Source organism: Peromyscus maniculatus, chromosome 23, assembly GCF_049852395.1.
Source record: "Peromyscus maniculatus bairdii isolate BWxNUB_F1_BW_parent chromosome 23, HU_Pman_BW_mat_3.1, whole genome shotgun sequence".
In the NCBI taxonomy this organism is placed as follows: domain Eukaryota; kingdom Metazoa; phylum Chordata; class Mammalia; order Rodentia; family Cricetidae; genus Peromyscus; species Peromyscus maniculatus.
The window spans coordinates 7,391,872-7,415,050 of record NC_134874.1 but is presented as its reverse complement, the minus strand read 5'-3'; the positions used below and the strand labels follow the sequence as shown (position 1 = coordinate 7,415,050).

General features: G+C 48.4%; 1 protein-coding gene across 18 annotated transcripts in view; it reads right to left on the bottom strand.

Annotated features, from left to right (window-relative positions):
• The window catches only part of Cit (citron rho-interacting serine/threonine kinase), a 185,429-nt gene that overhangs the window by 39,164 nt on the left and 123,086 nt on the right, over nt 1–23,179 (bottom strand). For all 18 annotated transcript variants that reach the window (XM_076560160.1, XM_042268508.2, XM_015997517.3 and 15 more), the window contains 5 exons: nt 12,861–12,914; nt 6,834–7,031; nt 5,767–5,960; nt 3,291–3,426; nt 731–835 (listed from right to left, as the gene is read on the bottom strand). In XM_076560160.1, the coding sequence (XP_076416275.1) occupies nt 731–835; nt 3,291–3,426; nt 5,767–5,960; nt 6,834–7,031; nt 12,861–12,914 (687 nt within the window). The remainder of the gene's footprint in view (nt 1–730; nt 836–3,290; nt 3,427–5,766; nt 5,961–6,833; nt 7,032–12,860; nt 12,915–23,179) is intronic.

Below are 23,179 nucleotides of genomic sequence, written 5' to 3'. Positions count from 1 at the left end.
GGGAGGAAGGTAATTTGCATCGGTGTTCTATCAACATGAAACTTAATAAGCTTCAACTTCCAGCTCTTAAAGACAATCTCCACCCAGCCATGTGCTCACTAAGCCTCTATCGGGCATACACTAACTCCGATGAACAGCAGTCTCCAGTGAGTGCCATATAGGAAGGAAGGCACGAATAACAAACAGATGCTCTGGCCTTCAAGACAAACTCTTTTACTGTGTTAAGCAAGAGGAAGTGTTATGTGGTCCCTTTAGGACTCCACTTCAAAAATGCTAGTTTCAAAATCTGTATGTCTAATTTGGATCCAATCTCCTGAACATAACTACTTTCCTCTTTCAAAATCCTACCTGGGGCTCAGGCGATGGTTCAGTGAGTGAAAACACTTCTTAATGCAAGAATGAGGACCTGAGTTGGAATTCCTACCACCCACCTGAAAAGCTGGGCATGGCTGTGGATGCCTATAACCCACAGGCAGAGACGGCCAGATCTCTTGAGCTCACTGGTCTAGTCAACATATGGAGCTTCCATTTCAGAGAGAGGCAATGAAGCGGAGAGGAATAGACAAAGTCACCAGCATGCTCCTCTGGCCTCTGCATGTGAAGTACACAGGCACACGACCCCACACATGCGCATGTATGCAACACACATGCACACTCTCACACACTCTTGTGCGTGCACACACACACACACACACACCCTGGCTTTCCCTTCCTCGTGGCTCACACTCACCTCCTCCAGAAGCCTCTGCTTGAGCTCCCGCTCTGTCTCTAGTTTCTGCTGTAAGCTCCGGGCGTTCATCTCAAGCATGGCGTGCTTCTTCTCCAGGTCGTTGAGCTGGGCATGTGGAAAAATTGGCCACAAGGCCACATTTGGGAATGTCAAGGGGCTGCGGACTTTTTGAGATGTCCCCAAACCTTGGCAGGTAAAGGATAACTAAGGTCTAAAAGTCACAGTTTTCATTTGGGGAAAAAAAACACAAACAAAAACAAAAAACAAAACAACAACAACAACAACAAAAATACCCCGACAAGTCCACCTGACAAAGGTGAGGCCGGAACCCCCTCTGTGGGTCATCAGGTTTTAAGGGCGTGGCTGCTCAGTTCACCTGGCATGCTTTGCCTGAATTTCATGAAGTGATCGTATTCTGAGGCCTTACATAAGGACTATAACTACTGGGATGACAAGATGGCCCAGCATCCCCGAGGATCCTCCACCTAGGCCCAAAAGGCAGCGATGGCGGCTATCGGGAGTCGCCACGTCGGCTACCGCCAGGCACACCCACCAAGGACCACTGCCTTGATGATGAGAGAGAAAACTGCCTCAAAAGCAGGTAAGATAAAACGGTATCGGGATAGCTAGGCACACAGAAGGTGACTACTAAATACTGCAAAAATAGCCAACTAGAACGGAAAAGCGGCGTTCACGTTAAACCCAGAGGTCCGTTTCTCTCCACGTAGCAAGTGTACTAACAATCTTGACCAGCCAGACTCTGAGTCAGAGCTGTCCTTGAGTGCAGAGTTATAACCTTGAGACCAGTGGTTCCATTTCTATGAATTTCCGGCAAGAAAATAATCACAGATGTCCACAGAGATTTATGTTCATCACAGTGTTATTCATGTGGGGGAAAAAAAAAATTGGAAGAAGCCCAAATTTCCTGTACAAAGGCAAGGCTCAAATTAGATGCCTGCGTGCAATTTTATTTTTTCAGAATTACATGTTTAAAAAAATATCTAATAAGTCAGAAGAAGCCTCCAGTTACATGATTTTTTTTTTTTTTTTTTTTTTTTTTTTTGGTTTTTCGAGACAGGGTTTCTCTGCGTAGCTTTGCGCCTTTCCTGGAGCTCACTTGGTAGCCCAGGCTGGCCTCGAACTCACAGAGATCCGCCTGGCTCTGCCTCCCGAGTGCTGGGATTAAAGGCGTGCGCCACCACCGCCCGGCCAGTTACATGATTTTTTTTAAAAGATGTAAAAGTATATAAATAGTAAAAGCCTAAAATTATAAAAAAAAAAAAAAAAATGTGTGTGCGCACATGTCTGCGGGAATAAGAATAAGCAAACACAAGATTGCAAATAAACCCACCACGATAACAAGGAAACTGTTACCAGTTTTCCCTTTTCCTTTTCCTGTGGTTGTTATTTTCCACAATGGCCCCCAGGAACGACTTTTATGAACATGAATAAGTGTTATTTAACCTGCGTAATCCCGATCGCCATTTTACGTGCACAGGCGTGAAGAAGGAACTAGCGTTTCTCTGACATCTCCTTTGGCTACCAAGCGCCTTGTCTACATTTTTTCAAGTCTGTTAGACAGAAGCGCCAAACACTGCGTTATCACCGTACATGTGCTGTGGACCACGGGGCGTGGCGTACGCCGAGGGCCGTGTGCATTAGGCCCTACTGTGGTCTCAATGGCCCCCAAGGTTCTTGTATTAGAAGCTAAATCTAGCTCACAGGTGGATGACGCCTGGAAGTGGGGCCTTCGGGAGGTATTAGTATTACATGAGGCTCCAAGGGTGAGGCCCACGGAGGCATTAGTGGTTCCCTACAGAGATGTTTAAGCTGGCGTGAGTGTTCTGCCTCACCACGCAGTATCCGCCATCGATACCACAGAGCAAGAGGGACCTCAACAGATGCAGGTACCACCATCTTGGACTTTCCAGCCCCTACAACTGTTAGCCAGATACATTCTTTAAAAATTACCTCATCCCAAGTACTTGGTTATAGCAACAGAGGACGGGAAGGGAAAAAAAAATACGTGTGCCTGCAATCACACCAAAAAGCACAAGTCACTGCTGTGCTCTTCTGAAAAAATGAACAACATGAGGCTTATAAAGTGTTGTGGTCCCAGTGTTGGACTTTTGGGGCCCAGATAGGTAGTTGTTAAAAAGTCACCATCCAAGCCGGGTGGTGGTGGCGCACACCTTTAATCCCAGCACTCAGGAGGCAGAGCCAGGCGGATCTCTGTGAGTTCCAGGCCAGCCTGGTCTACTGAACGAGATCCAGGACAGGTACCTAAACTGCACGGAGAAACCCCGTCTCAAAAAACCAAAGAAAATAAATGAATAAAAAAGTCACCATCCAATCAGGATAACTCAATACCCACCACACCCAGCTATGCCAATGCCAACCAATAATGCCCCTTAGTGAATCTTATCTGACATTTTGGGAGAGAGCAATGGAATGCTTACAAATAAGTTTACCTCGGGCTGTGTCTGAATTTGTGTTAACCCTGCCTTTAAAGGGGGAAACAAAGACATTTTCCGACAAGGCAGAAGGGATGGGCACTAACCTTGTCCGACAGGCTCTCCGCTTTCAGTTTCTGTTCTTTGAGAGCTTGCTGCAGAGCGAGAATCTCGGCCTTGTGTTCCTTCACGGCCAACTCCACCACCTGGCGGGACTCGGTGATCCGCTGATCGGCTCTCGCCCTGCCAGAGAAGCACAGGCCTGCTTTCAGGAGCCCCACACCACAGACCTGGAGGGAGGAGGCTGGTCCACTTCTAAACAGGCTGCAGGCTGGACAGATGCCCAACCGTGGACTCTACCTTAAATGTTCTCTTCCTTCCTGACAGCTTACGGAGCAGAAATCTGACCCATTTCAGACTTGGGTTAAAACTGCCCTGAAGTAATAAAAGTTCCTGTGGGGACTGACTGTGGGAAGGCTCAGGCTGGAGAGGAAAAAGCTATTCTCAAATGCAACCGGACTGAACGGGGGATGTGTCCAGAGTAGCACAGCTTCCCTGCAGGGCAGTGAGTGCGGAACGGCCCCCGCCCGTACCGCCACCAAGGTTGACCGTGGGAGGGAGACCCCATTGGAATCTGAGTGACAAGTCTCCCCCAAGTGTTTTGAGAGCTCATAAAAAGTTGAAACGTGAACCTGATGAATGTAACCACTAAAGACGACAAAAATTCAAATGTAAAAGGGAGGAAAAAGCACTTCTTTCCCCACATCTAAGGCCTATGTGTTCTCACCTTGCACCTTTGGCTTGTGTGTGCAACGTCTTAGCCGTCGTGGATAAACCCACGTGCAGGCTGCCCTAGCTCATCTCTCAGAAGTCAGGCCTCCTTGTTCTCACCCAAAGCACAAACCCACTTCTCTCCAAGCAGGCGGCACTCTCTACTCGAGGTAACAGACATCGAAACACACAGCCAGGTAGGTGACTCTTGGCTTTTCGAGGATGAGGACAAAGATCAAAAAGTATATTTTGTTTGGCTGCGTAATACCAGACAAGCATAGAAAAGCAGCCCAGGACCTTTCACAGCTGCCCCGGAGGCAGACTTGGAATGATTCGGTCCACACACTCTCCAGGTGTGGCTGTCTCTCTGTCCACTCCCTGACAGACTGAAGGGACAGCTCAGACAGAAGCTGAGCTGAGTGTGGGCTGGAAGGTCTCTGTGGGAGAGTGGCCAGCACTTCCGGGGGGGTGGGGGGAGGGGGTCATCCCTGAGGAGCAGGAGGGAGGGACAGGACAGGCTTTGAAGACCGCTGTCCTTCACATCAAACACACTAACATGCCCAAAGCAACCGTTGCTCCCAGATTCTCTTGCAGTGTCAGAGTTCTCATCTTCTGCCTGCCATCTTTTCTATTTCAACTCAAATAGGAATCAGGCCACTCAGCCAGCACATTTTATTATCTATTCTAAGGACCATGCAGCCAACATATTTTATTATATATTCTAAGGACCATGCAGCCAGCATATTTTGTTATATATTCTATGGCCACCAAATCATCGTGGAGGACACAAAATTGACTGATGCCATCTGATTAGATCACTGTGCTTATGGGATGGAGAGACCCTCGGGGAGGTGACATCGGCAGAGTTCTGAAGGATAGACACCATGCAGGAAGAGACGTGAAGTCACTGGCTAATGCTGGCCCATGGGAAAAAGTGAAACAGGGCCCTGGGATTTCACGGCAATTGCTGGTCATCTTTATGGGACATGGTGGTGTGCTGCCACGGGTTACAAACTGAGCATTAAAACTCTTCAGGTGGGTGGCATGTTCCGTGAGACCAGTACTCCCTGAACTGTGATGGACCCAGCAGGGAGGGAACTGAAGTCCGGGCAGGAGTATAGAGAATAAACGACTGTTTAAAAGAAAGACAGGGGATGAGGGGAGAGACAGGAGAAGGGAGTGGGTGCAATTCCATGCTCACCCCAGGGGACACTGGGTGACTTCTGGGATTGTTTTTAGCTGTCACAGCTTGAGAAGTAAGTTGTTGCTGGCATCTAGTGAAAAGAAGCCAGGCAAGATGCGGGCTGTCCTATAATACAAAGCACACACACACACACACACACACACACACACACACACACACACACACACACACACACACACACACCAAGGCTGATAGTGGAACTCTAGAGCAGAGAAATGAGAGAGTCCTCACGACCAGGATTCAAACGGTGGGGACCTCACTACCCGGTGACAGGGTTGGGATCAGAATCTTGGTAAGGCTGTCTCTACAGAAAAGTTCTGATATTTTTATTTGCCTTGATTTCTGGGCCTCTGCCTAGACAAAAGCACACACCAGCCACTACCACAGGATCCAGGTGACATTGGCCAGATTTACAGCCAGGATGTCCACCCCTCCCTGGCTCGCCTCTGCTGGTCATCACTCTGAGAGTCCTGCATCCGGGGAGACGGCTCAGTCCCAGGACACGGGGACAGTTGGTCGCCTTGTTGGCGGCTCTCGGGGGAGGGGGGGGATATATTTCAGGTGCGATCACCTGGCGCCGGCTTTTTCTACAAAGGGGGAGTCCCCACCTGCTCTGCTTCTCGGTGTCCAGCATCCTCTGCAGCTCTCGAACGCGACACTCGAACTGGGACTTCTCGTCCCCGAGGACGCTCCTCCAGGCCTCCCACTGCCGCTCCTTTTCCAGCAGCTCGTCGTTCAGGGCCTCCAGATCCATGACCTGCTCCTCCAGCATGGTGCACGTGGTCTTCAGGGCCTCCATCGTCTGCAAGTCAGCAGCACTGAGTTGTGCCTTGCTTGTATCAGATGGGGGTCCCCGGAGGTGGCTCTGGTCAAACGGCTTCAGGAAAGCACAAGTCTCCTAACCGCGGACTCGGGGACAGATCCTAACCACGGACTCACAGACAGGCAGGTTGTTTCTCTATCCCACAGCCCAAAGGGGACCAGACGACAACAGACCAAACGTCATCTATCAGTACTACCATCTGAGAGGTACAACCCAAAGCCAGTCACAGGGTAAGCAGCGTGCGTGCGTGCGTGCGTGCGTGCGTGCGTGCGTGCGTGCGTGCGAACACACGACACACACCTATAATCCCAGCACTCAGGAGAAGGTCAAGGGTTCACTGTCAGTCTAGACTGTGCTAGTAAGTTCTGGCTAGGTATGTATGGTTACACAGTGAGACCCTGTCTTTAAAAACCACTCATATCCACTTTTAAAGATTTCCTATTGTTATTTTTATTTATATGTGTTTGTGTGTGTGTGTGTGTGTGTGTGTGTGTGTGTGTGTGTGTGTGTGAGTCAGTCACATGTGTGCAGGTGCCTATGGAGGCTGGGAGATGATATTGGCTCCCCTGGAATTGGAGGTTACAGGCTGTTGTGAGCCACCATGTGAGTGCTGGGAACTGAACTCCCATACTCTGGAAAAGCAGTAAGCGCTCTTAACTTCTGATTCACCTCTGGCCCCAGGACCCCCTTTTAAAAGCCATTTTAAAAACCATAATCCTTGGCTATAAGCCAGGACCGACAAGGAGCCTGTTTGCAGGAGCCAGCTTGGCCATGGAAGCCCCAGAGAGAACACACCAGACCCTTCTGAGGGTCCTCCGGGGACCCCGGGCGGGGCCCGGCCTCTCGTCTTACTTGCTTCTGGCTGGTGAGCTGCATCTCCCTCTCCGTGATCTCACGGCGGAGGTGGTCCACCTCGCTCCGCAGCTGCACGATCTCATCGTTGGCGCCAGAAGCCTCGTCAAGTTGTTTGGACAAGTAGAAGTTTTGGTTGTTGAGTTCGGCGTTGTCCTCGGTCAGCTGGTTCAGCTGCTCCTCCAGGTCAGTGATGACCTGTGGGGGTGGGGGTGAGGAGGGGGGGTGTTATAGATCAAAAAAGGGGTCGCTGTCAGCAAGGAAATGCTTCTGGAACTAGCGGTGTTGAAAGCTGCAGTGGGACAGTGTCCCGTGGCATGACAACGGGACCCAACATGCAGCTGTCTGACTTGAGGTCCAACCCAAGCTCCCCCGCCAGCACGCATATTGGGGGTGGGGGGGAGGCGTCGCCTCTCTCTCTAACTTGTGGTACATCTGGAAAACATGCCAAGAGCCAATCAACCGAGTGCTAAACAGACAGGGCAAGTTCAAACGAGATCCCGTTAATAGCAGGAAGAGTTACGCAAGGAGGGGAACGTGGGTCACGACAGAGGACTGTCTGGTATGGCAATTGTCTAATTAAACTGAACTTGACCTTGACACCACCTTACAGGGCACCGCCACCGCAGACAGCCACAGTCTGAGAAAGCCAAATCACGTTTTATCGGGGACGAATCACAAGGAAAGATACTCAGGGTCATTTGAATAAAATCACAGGCAGTGAATTTAATTCTGTGTAACAAAGACGGGGAAGAAATCTTAAGGGGAGCTTGGATAATTCTGAGGATACAATACCGACTGCATCACGATGCGGCTTTAATGGATTCTGCTACACAGTGAGGTCTCCAAGTATATGAAATTGTCGTTTTATTGAGAGAGATTTAATCTGGTTTTACTAAATTATTTCCCTGTTCAACGGCAGAATGACTTCAATTTCAGTTCAGCTTGTCTGTTCTCTTTGTCGAGGCTTACCTTCAGTGCTTGTAGAGAACATTTATATAAAATACTTTAGAAGTTAAGGGTAATTTTCTCCTAATAGTTAGGATACGACATATGAGCCATAAATTAAATTTTATGTAACAAAAGAAGTAAATTAAAAGGAAATGTCTTTAAACCTACAGTTATTAACTGTTTCGGGTTTCCACACCCACAACAGACATAGTTCGTGATCTGTTAGCTTTGCTATCACGCCTAATACTTTATTTCAACTCTCTTGATCAATTTAAAACTATAAAAAGTCTCCGTAGGCACACAGAATTAAAGAATGTAAACTAAGGATGTTTCTTTGATGTACCCCAGAAAGCCCATTTTAGTGGGCAGCTAGCCTCTCAGGGTAGAAGTGGTCCGGTGACCTGTTTGGACCGTGGAAATCCACGTTGATCCCTGTGAGCTGGTTAGAGGCGCACTGTGAGCTATGAGTAGGCAATGAAGAAGAGTCTGGCCGGGCCCTTGGACAAGCTTCCTTAGAAACCCGGAAACGGATCCGTGCGCTGTACCACTCCCCACAGACAGTTTTGCCTCACGTGGTCCCTAGGTCTCCCTTCCGGTGCCATGGCTAAGTTGAGATCAGCAACTCCATGCATTCAACCTGCCTTCATCCTACATGAAGTAACCCCACCATTTGAGGTCCTTCCCCTAAACTGTAAGTGTCTCTATTTAACCATTTCCCTCTTCCTTTTTTCTTTCTTCCTCTCCTCCTCCTGCTCCTCCTCCTCCTTCTCTACCTCTCCTCCTCTCTTCTGTCTCAGACAGAGTTTCTCTGTGTGGCCCTGGCTGTTCTGGAACTCTGTACAACAGGCTGGCCTCAAAGCCTGACTCTGCCTCCGAGCTCTGGGAGCAGAGGTGTGAGCCACCACCGCCTGGCTAACGGTTTCGTTTCTTTCTGTCCCTTCCCCGGAGAAAACGAGTAGAAGGGGACGAACAAGCAAGCCTGGAAGATTATGGAACTCAAATGAGTTTGAACTTGGGTGGGTTTCTCCATCTGTGACAAGGAAATATATACGATATTTACTCTCAATCTTTTATTTTTAAATTGTCTTGTAGCTACTCGAGTCCTGCAGCATGAGAGAGATACGGGATATAAATTAATGACCAAAATGGTGTTTCATTCTGAAAGCCTCTTGGGGAACAGACCAACTGTAGAAAAATCTATTCACAGAGAATATATAATTTCCTTGCCATTCAGGGTTATATTTAAGCTTTTAGGCACCTACTTCCTTTCTTTGATTCACAAGAAAAAAAAATACAGTTTATTATGAACCCATTCCTGTCATCTCTTCTCTTTTGCCCCAAATAAGATTATAAAGAGCTAAAGAAGAGACCCGCGAAAAACTAATGAGGTGGCAGAGCCCGGGCTCTTCCCTGTCTTGAGGTAGGTCTCTTCAAGAGGGAAGGGTCCCTCCATTCCGGTATCATCCGGTCTGTGAGGGACCTGTCTTGGCTTCTACTCCCAGCATCTGATGGTTGGTTCTATATCTGCCATTTTCCTCATTTGACTAGAAGAGGGTCACGTGTGCATGCGTGCATCTTTGTGCACTGGGCGTCCCCGCTCTTTGGACTGTCCCTCCTGCCTAAGTCAGAACACTCTGGCTTCTGCCCCTTTCAAGCAGCTGAGGTGAGGTGTGAGACCCGTCTCTGCCTGCTTGGAGGTTATAGATACGGAGCTGACATGAGACGCTGTCACTGGGCTGAAGTATAACGAGCAATCCCTCCAACTGTTCTGGGAAGGGTTGTTTTAGTTCCATTTTAATAGATGGGAAAATTGGGGCAACCAGGAGGCTAAGTGACTTCGCCGAGGGCACGCAGCTAGCAGGTGAAGAGGTCAAACCTTGACCGCAGCCTGAAACGCAAGCCTCGTCTCTTACCCCTCCGTGATGCTGTCCTTGGAAACGGGTGACAAGGATGCACAGACCACTTAGGCCTTCTCTTACTCTTGTTTCTGAGACATATATAACCCAGACTGGCCTCAAACTCACCATCCTCCTGCTTCAACCTCCTCTGGGCTGGGATTACGGGTGTGTGCCAATATGCCTGGTGTCCTTGCTTTTCAACCAGGTCATCTTTGTAACCATGAGTAAATTCTTTCCACGCTGAGGGCAGATGGTCTGTTTACTGACAGACTCAGTTATGAGAGTTCCTTAACTTTTAGGCCCCAAGAACAGAGGGTTAAAAAAAAATTAATGGAAAGCCTAATTCTATCTTCACAAGTTAAAAAAAAAAAAAAAAAGACAGGGCAGGGGGTAGCTTCCCCACATGGGGCCAGCCAGGTTTTCTTGCAGGCTGTTTTGCAGACAACAGATCTTGTTATGGTTCTAAGAGCAAGTAAGAATATCAAACTGTCTACTCTCAATGTCAGGAAAATATATATATATATATATATATATATATATATATATATATATATATATATATATATATATATATATACCACACATACCCCCAAGCTCTCTATTTGGAGTTACCCGTGAACCTCACCACCACAGAACTGCACATTGACCCATCACACCTAACCAAGAAAGAGGGCCAATGGCGTTTTTTAGGGTGGGAGGGACCAGGCAAACAATGAGCATCAGTAGAAGGCTCAGGACTGATCCTATTTTAATGCCTACTTTCCCGAAGGCAGCTATTTGAATATTATTTATTTTTAATCTTATAGCTGACAGATTGATTCATAATTAAAGCTGTGTCATATGCTTGCCCACCAGCTCCCCTCTAAAACAGACTTAGGGAGGGGTTTGGGTGCCAGATTGAATCGAATCCTTTTTTTAAAATCCCTTCAAAACACAGAAATGGTCTGAGCCTGGAAGTCTCCTGCCCTCCGAGCTTTGCGAGATCGCTAACCGGGCACTCCTGAGTTAGTATAGAGCTCTTACCAGTAACAGAGGTGACACTTCCTGGCAGAGGCCATCTTGGACAGCATCCAAAGGGAAGGGATACCCAGGACAAGCTCCCACAGCCTCTTTAAAATGGCCTTGAACTTGACTGTGTCATGGATACCCACTACTGTGGCTAAATGCCTTGAAGCAGTAGTTCCCAGGGTTTTTAAAATAGAAAGGCCAGTTTTCCAAACCAAAGATAATGCTAGGAGCCTGAGGTAACCGGAGAAGCCACCATCACTTGGTCCTTTCCAAAGGTCAAGCCCATGCACCCATGTTGTACACCTCATCTCATTTAATGACTGCGGAGGTGAGGTTGTCTCCAATGCCAACGGGCCCCTGTTCCCGAGGTCTTGCTGATTCTGAAACTCAAATACTTGTCAGAACCGGGCAGCTTCCCATTTTCCCTCATCCAGCACCCAAACCACTGTCGTTAACTGTGAACCAGAAATATCGATGTCATGCTGGAAGCGAGGCTACACAGGCTAGCCCCATTTTACAACGAGGAAATGGAAGCTTCTAGAGGCCACTTTATAATACGAACCCTGTCTGCCTGACTCCAGAGCCCATGGGTTGGACCACTGTGTCTCCCAGCTGTTCCAGCTGATACGTGGAGTGGAGGACCCTCTGTTTGGATGCCTACCCCCCTCCCCGTCAATTCAGAAAGGGGCCCCGAGGCCTTGCCACCAAATACCAGTGGTAAAGGAGACAAATATTAGAAATCATTGTCTCACAGAAATCAAATTTAGAAAGTATAAACATGACATAAGTTAAACCAGAAATCAAATTAATTCCACATACCGGCAGGTTCCCTTATGGTCAAACTTGCAATTTTAAAGTATGGAAGGAATTATTCCTCATGGAAAGGATCCAAAGCCCATCAGCTGAATGGACCTAACTGAGGTTCTAGTCACACACTGAAAATACCACGGAAAACAAAAAAAGAGCAAACTGTCGCCAGGTCCACATGAAAGACCCCCACAGACAGCACAAAGCGAGAGGAGGGAGTCTCAGCCCTCTCTCCAGTCCCACTCACATCAAGTTCAAGGTCAGACAAAACCCAGCTCTGGAGCCAGAATGACGGGAACCCTGTGGGACCAAGGGTTCTCACAGGTGGACCGTGGGAGCCGTCTAGGGCTGGGATGTCCTGCGGCTGCATCTACATGTGGCTGCTCAGGTGGCTAAGATGCCAAACTCTGACAGTGCACCCAAGACCGAGCGCCCCATTAGAGCTGGTGACGAGGTCCTTGTGAAGATAAAGGACAGATGTACACACATGTGGGAGGGGGTGTTTCTGGAAATTCACAGGCGTATATAGTACAAGCAGAGACAGGACCACAGAGGACCGAGAAAGTGAAAAATCCACAAAAAGACTAAAGACACGGAAGCACCAATCAGGACGGCGTCCTATTTCCTAACGGGGGCCTATTTCTGTCCTTCATTTTGATCAAAATAGACTCTTGCTTCTTCACTGACTTGACTAGATTATGTAACCCGTGAGTGACGCTCGCCTGCTGATGGGATGCTCACAGAAGTGATGTCACCCACAAGGGTCTTAGATGGTGAATTTGCATATTAAAGGAAAGACTTTTCCCCATTAGGAAGATTCACTTTCTTGGTCCACAGCTGAATTGGCCCTTCTTCTCGGTAGAGGCCACAGGCTGGAGAAGCCATGTGGGGAAGCAGTCCCTGGCATTTGGATAGTTTCTTGCCCACGTAGGGAAGGGGATGGGCTACCTGGAGAGCATCATGGAAGCTATTAAGTCTATTTACAGTTTCATAGTGAGGGTGAAAAGAAAATGTTTTTCGCTTTCTGTTTCGAGGTTAAGTTCTCATCTGTAGCCCGGCCTCACCCTGGTCTCACCAGCCTCCTGCCTCAGCTACCTGTACAGGTGTGTGCTCCCACACCCAGCTACAGTGAGAATTGTTGGGCTGGTTTAACCATCCCAACTACCTTCCCCTCCCAAACCTAAAGAATAGTTTCAACATCCTTAAAACCAGTAGCCCCCTGAAAAACTAAAACGAGACAAAGCACTCTGGTCTGCAAGCTGCAAGAGTGTTCGGAAACTCAGTCACCAATAAATGACACCAGAGAGAGACTCCCCTCTGCCCTCTGCTCCCGTCTGCTCATCTCTGGCTTGTTTATACTCACAGTGCAGCTGTTGCGAAGAGCATCAAATTTGCGCTGGATTTCATCTCTATGTGCCTAAAAGGTAAGAAGCGCATTATGAATTTTTCAGAAGGTAGGATGCAATGCTACGTGCTTGGGGTCGAATCCAGAGACCAGCACTTTGCTTGAGAAGCCAGGTGACCGGCTGCAGCAGCTGCAGCAGCCCCAGCAGCCGCCTTGCGGAGAGCTAATCAATCACCTCATCCCCAGCATCAGCAATCAGTAACAGGGACAGACAGTTCTGTGTTAAGTGAGTTCAGCTCCTCAGACCACATCACAAACACTGGACAGACATTTTCATATTCACACTAGCACCAGGGGAGAGCTGGGGAAGGGGAGGTAATAAAGGACGATGTCCATACTCCTCTTCATTGGCCCTAAACCAAACCCCAAATTCTGAAAATATGAGCAACTTTCCCTCTTCCCTCCAACTGACCCCCTTTCTAGCCTAGTAGACAGACAGACAGACAGACAGAGACACAGACATGCATGAGAAAGAGACATTGTTAGGAAAAGCAGAGACTTTTTAAAAATTAAAGCTGCTGAGATTCATAAAACTTGACACTGACCTGGAAGTTAAGAGTCACACAACCTCACACTGACCTGGAAGTAAACATGCACAAAACTTCATACTGGCCGGGCAATGGTGGCTCACACCTTTAATCCCAGCACTCGGGAGGCAGAGCCAGGTGGATCTCTGTGAGTTCGAGGCCAGGCTGGTCTACAGAGTGAGTCCAGGACAGGCACCAAAACTACACAGAGAAACCCTGTCTCGAAAAGCGCCCCCCCCCAAAAAAAAAAACAACAACAGCTCACACTGACCTGGGAGTAAACACCCCAACTTTCTCTGAGACAAAGCTATCCTAAAACAGCAGAATTTCTGCTATAGTTTCAATCTTAAAGGCCCTCCAGAGGCCCTGTGTAAAAGACTTGTAGTCAGCCTGCGGCACTAATGGGAGGTGGTAAAGCCATCAAGGCATATGGCCTAGCTAGAAGTGAGGCCATGGGAGGTTCTCGAAGAAGATATCGGAACCCTCAACTAACGCATATTCTCTCTCTCTCTCTCTCTCTCTCTCTCTCTCCCTCTCTCTCTCCCTCCCTCCACCATATGCCCCATCTTGATAACACTAAACTGTAGCACAGCCAAAGGATCACGAGCTTAGAATCTCAGGTACCATGAAGAGCAGTCACTTTTTCCTCAGGATGCATAACCTGGGTATTGTGTCATAGTAACGGGAAGCTGACCGACACAATTCCTATCAGCGCTAAGATCTGATATGCGCACACATAACCTACATCTTCATTCTGGTGTGGGAAGACAGCAACAAAGACCCCGAGGCAAGAAAGACCTTGACATGGGTGATGGACTAAAAAGTGCCAAATGGGCAGAACCGGGTTCTTCAGACTCTGACCCAGGAGCCAGCTTGTCAAGGAAGGATTCGGTCTGTCTGTTGGTTGCATTCCATTAAACAGGAAGGGCTTGACAGGAGACAGTGTGCCTTGGGTGGTAAAGGCAAGCACTGACTTCAAAAGCTTTGATTTAGACCCATAATCCACCCAGTTTAACAGGCATCGGCTGTCTCAACTTTATGTGACATTTAGAAAAAGTGGGGCCCACTAACCCCTGGCGTGTCTGTGTGTACATATGACTCTAAGACACATCCTGACTTGAGTTACCTTAGAATTCATGAAACATAGGTAGCGACCCCCTGTGTGTGTGTGTGGGGGGGGGGGTCTGCATCCATGCATTCCACCAGCCATGAACAGAAAATATTCTGGGGAACGTGCTGGCTCGTTTTATGTCAACTTGATACAAACTGGAGTCATTTGGGAAGAGGGGAGCCTCAATTGAGAAAATGCCCCCGTAAGATTTGCCTACAGGCGAGTCTGTCTTGATGATGCTGGTGAGCCCAGCTCACTGGGGGTGGTGCCATACCTGGGCAGGCAGAAACCAGGCCGAGCAAGCCATGGAGGGCAAGCCATGGCCGAGCAAGCCAGTGAGCAGCGTTCCTCCGCGGTCTCAGCTTCAGTTACTGCTTTGAGTTCCCGCCCTGACTTCCAGGGATGGTGGACTCCAAGCTGCAGGATGAAAGAAGCCTTTTCCCTCTCCAGTTGATGATTTTGGTCACTGTGTTTTATCACAGCAGAGAAGCCCCAGCCAGGACAGGGTCGGGGGGAGAGCGCTGGTACTGAATATAACATGGGCTTTCATTATTCTTGAGAAAACACAGTCTCCTATCTTCACAGCATCTGTACTGTATTAGTATTCCAAGCGCTCTAGAAATGGTTCACAGCACAGAAGAGGACATGCCCAAGGTCCAGGCCATTCCATGGAAGGGACTTGAACACCTGCTAATTGAGGTATCGGTGAGAAGTCCTGAAAAACCAACCTCCAAAGGTGACTGTATATTCTCTCTTGCACTGGACTGTAAGGAAAACTAGATTTTTCTTCTGAGTCGTGGTCAGTTTTAGAAAAAAAATCAAAGCAAGAGAAAGGGGAAAAAAAAATAGCTCAGAAAGGCATCTGGGGTTCATTCAAAGTCCAAAGAACTGGAAACCAAGGACAGGAAGAAGAACATGGTCTCACAGTTGTCTTAATAGTGTTGGGATGTCGTGGGAATCAGATCAAAATGGGACCAAGGGACCATGGAGCAGGGAAGCCCCTGAGGAGGGCAGGGTTGCCAGTCAAGAAACAAACGATGGTGACTTAGAGCAGGATGGCAGCAGAAATCAGCAAAGCTTTCAAAGGACAACAGACGGGGTCTGAGGGGAAGAGGAGGCGGGGCTCCCCGGGGGACGTGAGACCCCAGAGACTGTGGATTAGAGTCAACAAACCATCCAGTCTCGGGCAGAGGCAAAAGGAGTCATTTTCCTATACAAAACAAAACAAAACTTGTTCTCCATCAAAGTCTATAAGGCAACTTAAAAACCTTAGAACTATGAGGCTCTCTCTAATGTGTCTGTTTTCCAAGACGTTTATAATAGGTTAGAGACACGTTGATAGAGACTAGTACACCCGGAGGCATGGCAATAGAAATAAAATACAAAATAAAACCCAGCGATGACAGTGAAATAAAATTTTCAAGACTTGTGAAAGCGAGCAGAGAGCTGAGGCAGCTGGGAGCAGAGCACGCGTTAACTGGAGTCTCTGAAGGGGTTTGGGGTGAGCTGGAGAATATGCTGCAAGAAGCAACGGCCACAGATGTCCAAAGCTGCTAAGAGCTTTGAACCCACAGATACAAAAACTGCGGCAAACTCTTAAGTCTAAGAAACATGAACACACCAGGCGGCTGTGGCGCCCGCCTTTAATCCCAGCACTCGGGAGGCAGGGCCAGGCGGATCTCTGTGAGTTCAAGGCCAGCCTGGTCTACAGAGCGAGATCCAGGAGAGGAACCAAAACTACACGGAGAAACCCTGCCTCGAAAAAACCCACCCAAAAAAGAAAAGAAAGAAACATGAAGACAATTATTCTTAAGTTCATCACAACCAAATTGCTTAAAACCAGCAACAAGAAACACATCAAAACAGGCAAATAAAGACCATTATACACAGCAAAAAGCTGAGTGCCGGGTTGCTATCTTCCAGGTTGGATGATGATAGGTCCTCAGAGGGCTGGACGTATCAACATTCCCCTTCATTGGCAAGGGGAAGGCTTTCCTGAGAATACACAATAAATGATGGCCGAAAGAAGGGAACTGGATGGTATAGCTGTCCATAATCTGCTGTCCATGTTCATATGAGTAACCACAATAAAATCATTGGGTCGCCGCGCCAGACATGGGTGGAATGTTTTTTTTCTGGGCTGCAGTTGCCCTACTAGACTCCCCAGGAAGAGACACTGTCTTGGGGGGGGGGGGTTCAATTGCTATGGTAAAACATCACGACCAAAGCCGTCCTTCACCAAAGAAGTCAAGGCAGGAACTCAGACAGGATAGGAAGCTGGAGGCAGAAACCGAAGCAGCCTTGCTCCCCCGTGGCTCACTCAGCCTGCTTTCTTGCACAACCAGGGACCACCTGCCAAGGGGATGGCACCACCCACAGTGGGCTGGGCCCTCCCGCATCCATCGGTAATGCCACAGGCCCAACTAATGGAAACATTTTCTCGTGGGATGGTCCCTCTTCCCGGATGACCCTGACTTGTGTTGAATTAACAAAAAAAAAAAAAAAAAAAAAAAAAAAAAAAAAAAAAAAAAACCTGAGCAGCACAGCCACACGTGAACAAGGTCGTCGGATGCTCAGACAGTGCTGTGGGAGGGCTGGGCCTGAGGACAACAGAAGAGCGTTCTCAGGTAGCCAGCACAAGTATCTCTCCCCAGGGAAGATGAGAGGAAGGCCTGCCACGAACACAGGGTGAAAGGGACGTCTCCCCAGCAGACCCACACCACACAGAAATCCTTCAGGCAGGACCACGGCAACTAGAAATCTGTGTCTAGATGTTGTCCATGTAGACCCACTACTGAGAGTTGCTGAGGGCCTAGTGGGAGGTCCCGAAAGTCATGACCTTGAAAGTGATTGTGGGTCCAGTCCCTTACTCTCCCTGTCCACCCTTGCTTTCTGGTCACGAGGTGAGCAGTACATGTTCAGTGTGCACCCCCACCCCACATACACACACCACCACCACCACCACCACCACCACCACACGCTGCTCTGCCAAGGAGCCAAACACAAGGAGCCAATCAGTCACGGACAAGGGCCATCGAAACTGTGACCCCAACCCAATCTTTTCTTTATACTTTTCTTTATACGTGAATTATCTCGGGCACTTCGTACCATGATGGGTTGCTGACTAAATATACCCAGCATCAACAACAGGCTGATTTGCTGGGGCGAGAATAATATTTACCCAGCTTCAGGACAAAGCCATCTGTACTAACTACTATTGAGATCTCATTTGCAGCCAATGACCAAGCAGAGTCTGCCCCATGACCCCCCCCCCTCTCCGATGCTCGCCATGATCACCATGGACAACATGAAGGCTTTATCGAGGAAGAACAGTCTCTCACACTAATCACCTCTACATCAGGGGCAGCAAAACTTGTGGGTGTTGTTTATGTCGTTTATTTTGTTATTATTGTTGCTTTTTAAAGGGAGAGAAAATAGAGATTTTTTTGGTCTGTGAGCCAATTCGATCTATTTAAATATGCCCTCACCAGGCTAAGGTCACTCTAGAAAATATGAAAATGAAGCGGGGCAGACGGCTTAAGTTTGTTCTCCGGCACCCACCTAAGAAGCTGAGCACCCATAAGCACAGCTGTAACCCTAGGGCTGGGGGGCAGAGACAGGAGGATTGCAGGGACTCACTGGCCAGTCAGTCTAGCCAATCGGCAAGCGACAGGTTTAGTGAAACACTGTCTCAAATAAAATCAAGTGGCGAGCACTAGAAGAGCACCCTTGATTCAGACCTTTGGCCTCCGCTTCACATGACATTCGTACGCATGCAGACACATCCATCCATACACCACACCTCCCCCCCCTCCCGCCCCCACTTGGTATGAACTCCCAAATAAGAAACAGAGCGTGTGGAGTGAGTTCTTTCAGAGCTAAGGCTCCCTGGGCCACACAGGGGAGCCGAAGCCCTTTACACTTTCTACCTTGTTACACTTTATTAACAGCAAAGACTCCGGGAAGTCTACACCATTAAAAACTCATTCAACTGTCCCATTGGAATCTGACGTTTCAGTCATGGATGATTCATTCCCATTTAAAAAAAAAAAAAAAATCACCATTATGGGGGCTTTGGATCATCTGGACCCATCAGACACCAAACCTCACTGAGGCCAAATGTACTGAGTAGACGACATCACGGCTCTGCTTTATCAATGATGGGGAGGTAAGAATACAGAATGTAAAACTGACCCTGTTCTGTGTGTCAGCACCGCCATCAGCTTTACTGACCACCCCACTGACCCCAGAAAGGAAACAGTAAGAGGGGCTGGAGACGTGACTCGGCACTTAGGAGCCCTTGTTCTTGTAGGGGATTTGGTTCCCAGCACCAACGTGGCCGCTCACAACCACCTACCACTCTAGTTCCAGGGGATCTGATACCCTCTTATGGCTTCCTCCAGCACTGCATGCACGTAACGCAGACAGACGTGCAGACAAAAGACGCATAGACATAAAATAAAAATCAATAAATCTAGCCGGGCGGTGGTGGCGCATGCCTTTAATTCTAGCACTCGGGAGGCAGAGCCAGGCGGATCTCTGTGAGTTTGAGGTCAGGCTGGTCTACAGAGTGAGTTCCAGGATAGCTAAGGCCACACAAAGAAACCCTGTCTTGAAAAACTAATAATAATAATAATAATAAATCTTTTAAAAAACTGAAAAGAAAACAGTACAAGATATTTAAGTTTCCTTTAAACTTGGAGAAAGAAACCACACAACATGGATTTAAGGTGATATACCTGAGACAAGCTTTGGATTAGGCCAATGAAACCAGTGGGTGCTAATTAAGTATTTATGCTCTAAAAATTATCAGGGACCCCAGAAGGTAAAGATGTTAACATAGTGATTGTAGTATAACACAGTGAACTATGGCACCCAGACAACATTATTATGAAAACAGCCGAACCTCAAGAACTCGCAGGGATCCCCAGGCCCATTGGGAACCTCAGGACTAGAGGCCTGGCCCAAGGGCTAGGGACACTCTAGTTGTCTCTGGGAGTCTTTATACATTCACTAATTGGAAGGAAAGTTATGAGCAAAGGTAACTGAACCCCAATGGCAAGAGGGATGGACTGCGGGGTGGAAGACAGGAAGGCAGTGCTCGGTGGCCGGCCACCTTCCGGGATCCACAGCCCTCAGGCCTCTAGCCTTTCTGGTTTCATGCCTCAAGTTCACATCTTGACCATTATGCCAACAGCTTCCTAATTAAATACGAGGCTTGATGTTCTCGTGGAGGGATGAGAGCCCGCACTGATTAATGACTCCAACAAATCAAAGGCGACAACTTTGGCTTCCGTAATCGCACTGTGCAGTGAGGAGGATCTTCTCATCAGTGCCCGAAGCTTTCTGCTGCTTAGTATTCAGCTCGGTCTCTTGACCAAATGAGTAAAAGAACATGGGGTCGGGACCACAGCGCCACCCATGAAGCCTTACTGGTGCATACAAAGTGCATGCCACTTCTCTCCCAGGCTAGCCAGAGGAACTCTGACGTCCAAAACACAGCTGTGCACTACGAAGTCTGCAGACCCAGTTCTGCAGGGAGGGGTGGCACTGTCTTCTGGGTTGCGAGCGGGCAGAAGACTGTCTTCTGTTAGTCAGGAGCTGTCTGTGAAAGCGCGGGGTTACAGTCTGACTCTGCTGCAGGTGTCTGGCTTGATCCAACCTCAGCTCTTAGTGGCCAATTTCAACGGAAAGGCGATCAACAGGCTGGGTAGCGTGAGAAGCGGAGAACAAAGAGAGCACACAAAGGCCTCCCAGCTGCTCCTGCCATGATCCTTCAGCGGAGAACTCTAATGGAACAGTGTTCCATCCAATCTCGCCCAGGGGTGGAGGCCGGACCAGGCAACTGCTCCCTTCCCAGCCTGGGTGGTGACCCGCCTCTTTGAATTAAGCCATAATAGCCCATTTGACCATTCCCTTTCGTGGATAAAAAACATCACGCCGTGAGGCTCACACACCTCCTACGAGATCGCTCTAGATCTGGCTGATTTAATTTGATTGATGCTCATGTTGGATCTAAATGCGGGCCTTAAACAATGAGAAAGTAATGAAGTATTGCATTTGTGGCCGTTTTTCCTTTTCTTAGAAAATACGCTCTTCAGAACCAAGCCAACCAAGTCCTTTACTTGGCAGCCACACGCTGTCCATAACCAGGTCCGAGACACAATCAAGAAAGAGCCAAACAGGCAAAGGCTCAAGACCTCAGCAGGGAATGGAAGCCATGTAGGGATGAGGTGGAAGGCTCCCCCAGGACAGGTCTGCATGGCATCTGTCCAACCCATGGCATTTCTGCCTTTTTCTTTCTTCCTTGGACCAAGGTCTCCTGTGTGGGCTCAGCCTCTCGTGGGCTCAGCCTCTCGTGGGCTGCTGTGCCGTGATGACCCGCGTCGTCTACCATCAGTATGAGCAAGTCCTATATTTCCATGGACCTTCATGTGCAAGAGAGAGCCCGAGTTCCTAGAACTAGGGACGGCTTTTGTCTTTTGGTTTTTTTGTAAGGATTGTTGAAGGCAGTGATCTCATCCGACTAAATTAAGTCGTGACTAGCTGCTGTGCAGGGCTCTAAGAAGCCAGTAGACACAGCACATTCCAACCGGAGCGGCAAGGCAGGATTTAAGGGACTCATTTCCCACAGATAAACGGCAGTGACGCACGCTCTGTTTTATGTCCTCCTCCGTCCACACGGGCACAGAAAGATACATGACCACTGCCTGTCCCCCCCACCCCGCCCCCGCCCGATTCCCACAGAGCAGAGAAGAAATACATGTGTCAGCCTTGGGCCCTGCAGAGAAATATGAACCGAGGATCACAGGCTAAAATCCTTGGGAGAAAAGGCTAACCACACAGCCTTAGGCACACAGCAAGTGCTCTGTCAATGGATTAAGGCGCTGACGTCTCGAGCTTTGTTTCCGAGCTTGGATGTTCTCAGAGTGCATCCAAGAAAACAGATGACAAAATGCATTAACTAACAGTGGTTCTTCCAATAGCAGCTAAGAAAGTCTGTCTGTCTTCCTTGCCATTCACCCAACTAGAGTGAAAATTTACATCTTCTTGGCATACACTCCTTCAAGGTCATTTCCTCCCTCCCTCCCTCCCTCCCTCCATCTTGTCTTCTAGGCGCCTACCCCACGGTTGCCTTTTCATTCTTACTGGGTCCAGCTCTCCTGCTTTGTATCTTGCCAAACTACTTTCAATCCACTCTCAAAGCAGAATATAAACAAAGAGATGGCATGACTTTTTTTCCCCCAGACTAAATGTTAGGGGCAGGTGGCATCATAATGAGTTTTCTGGTAGAGATGATAGAACTTTGGGGCTCGATCAATATCCAGACTTGGCAGAAGTCCCAGAAACCAAGGCGGCATAGCACCTTCCTTACAGGAGTCATTCTGTATCCCTGGTATCATGTAAACCATTGTGGCGACCACTGGTTGGTCTCCAGAGGACCCTGTCCCTGGAAGATCACATTCTCAATCTTGTTTAAATAATGGTATCCCTAAACTCAACAGCAGGAGGCAGCTTGTAACAATAAAACTAGTTTAAAGATGGACAGACAGACAGACACACACAAACACACTTTATTAAACAAGGTAAGTCATAAGCAATGAATGCAAACAACCTATAAAAGTAATTCTCCTCTAAGAGATGCAGAGATACTAGCTGAAGCAGACAGGGACAGCATCCAAGCGGGATTGGAATTGATAAGGCACCCATTATAAAAAAAACAAAAACAAACAAACAAAAAAGAAAACATTGAACAAATCAGCTGCATTGTGCCCTGCCCACAGAAAAGGGTACCCTGACCAGCAGGCGTGACTGCACCCATCTGCTTGGCAGGAACAGTGTGTTACTATGAGAAATGTGTGGGCTGACTAATATAGCCACTAAAGCTCATTCCATTCGGAGTCTGTGCCCACCATGCAGCCTTCCAAAAGCAATGGGGCATGCTTTCTTTAAGATTGATTTTATCTGTGTGTGTGTGTGTGTGTGTGTGTGTGTGTGTGTGTGTGTGTGTGTGTGTGAGACAGACAGACAGACAGACAGACAGACAGACAGACAGACAGACAGTCTATAAAGGGCCTGGGGAGGCCCAGAAGAGGGCATCAGATCCCCTAGAGCTAGAGGTACCCAACACAGGTTCGGGAACCAAACTCAGGGTTAGTTTGATGTAATAGATGTCAGTGCTCTTGACCATGGAGCCATCTCTCCAGCCTTCAGTAATGAGGTCTTCTAAGTAATCTGCCCTGCATGGGGAGATGTCAGGATCCCCCACCCAGGGCATCCCAGTCAACCAACAGGTGCTCCTCTCTCCGGAAGCTGATGAGTTGGCATTCCACAGGAAAGCCTCTCGTGAGTTCCGCCTATCCATCTGTCAGCCTGGATGGGTCCCTGTGGAATGGTCAGTGGTAGTGAGAATGGCCAACAAAGTCTTTCAGAAAGAATGGAGTGATGCCTTCCCACACTGACCCTCGGGAGAACTCTCTCCAGCTTGGTAAACATGTCTCTCAGAAATGGCAGGGATGTTAGGTTGCTGTTAGAGAAAGGGTAACAGCTCCCATCCAGGAGACTCTTCCCCACCCAGATCATACCAGAGGCATACAAAAGACATGGATAGGGATGAAAAGATGGCTCAGAAGTTAAGA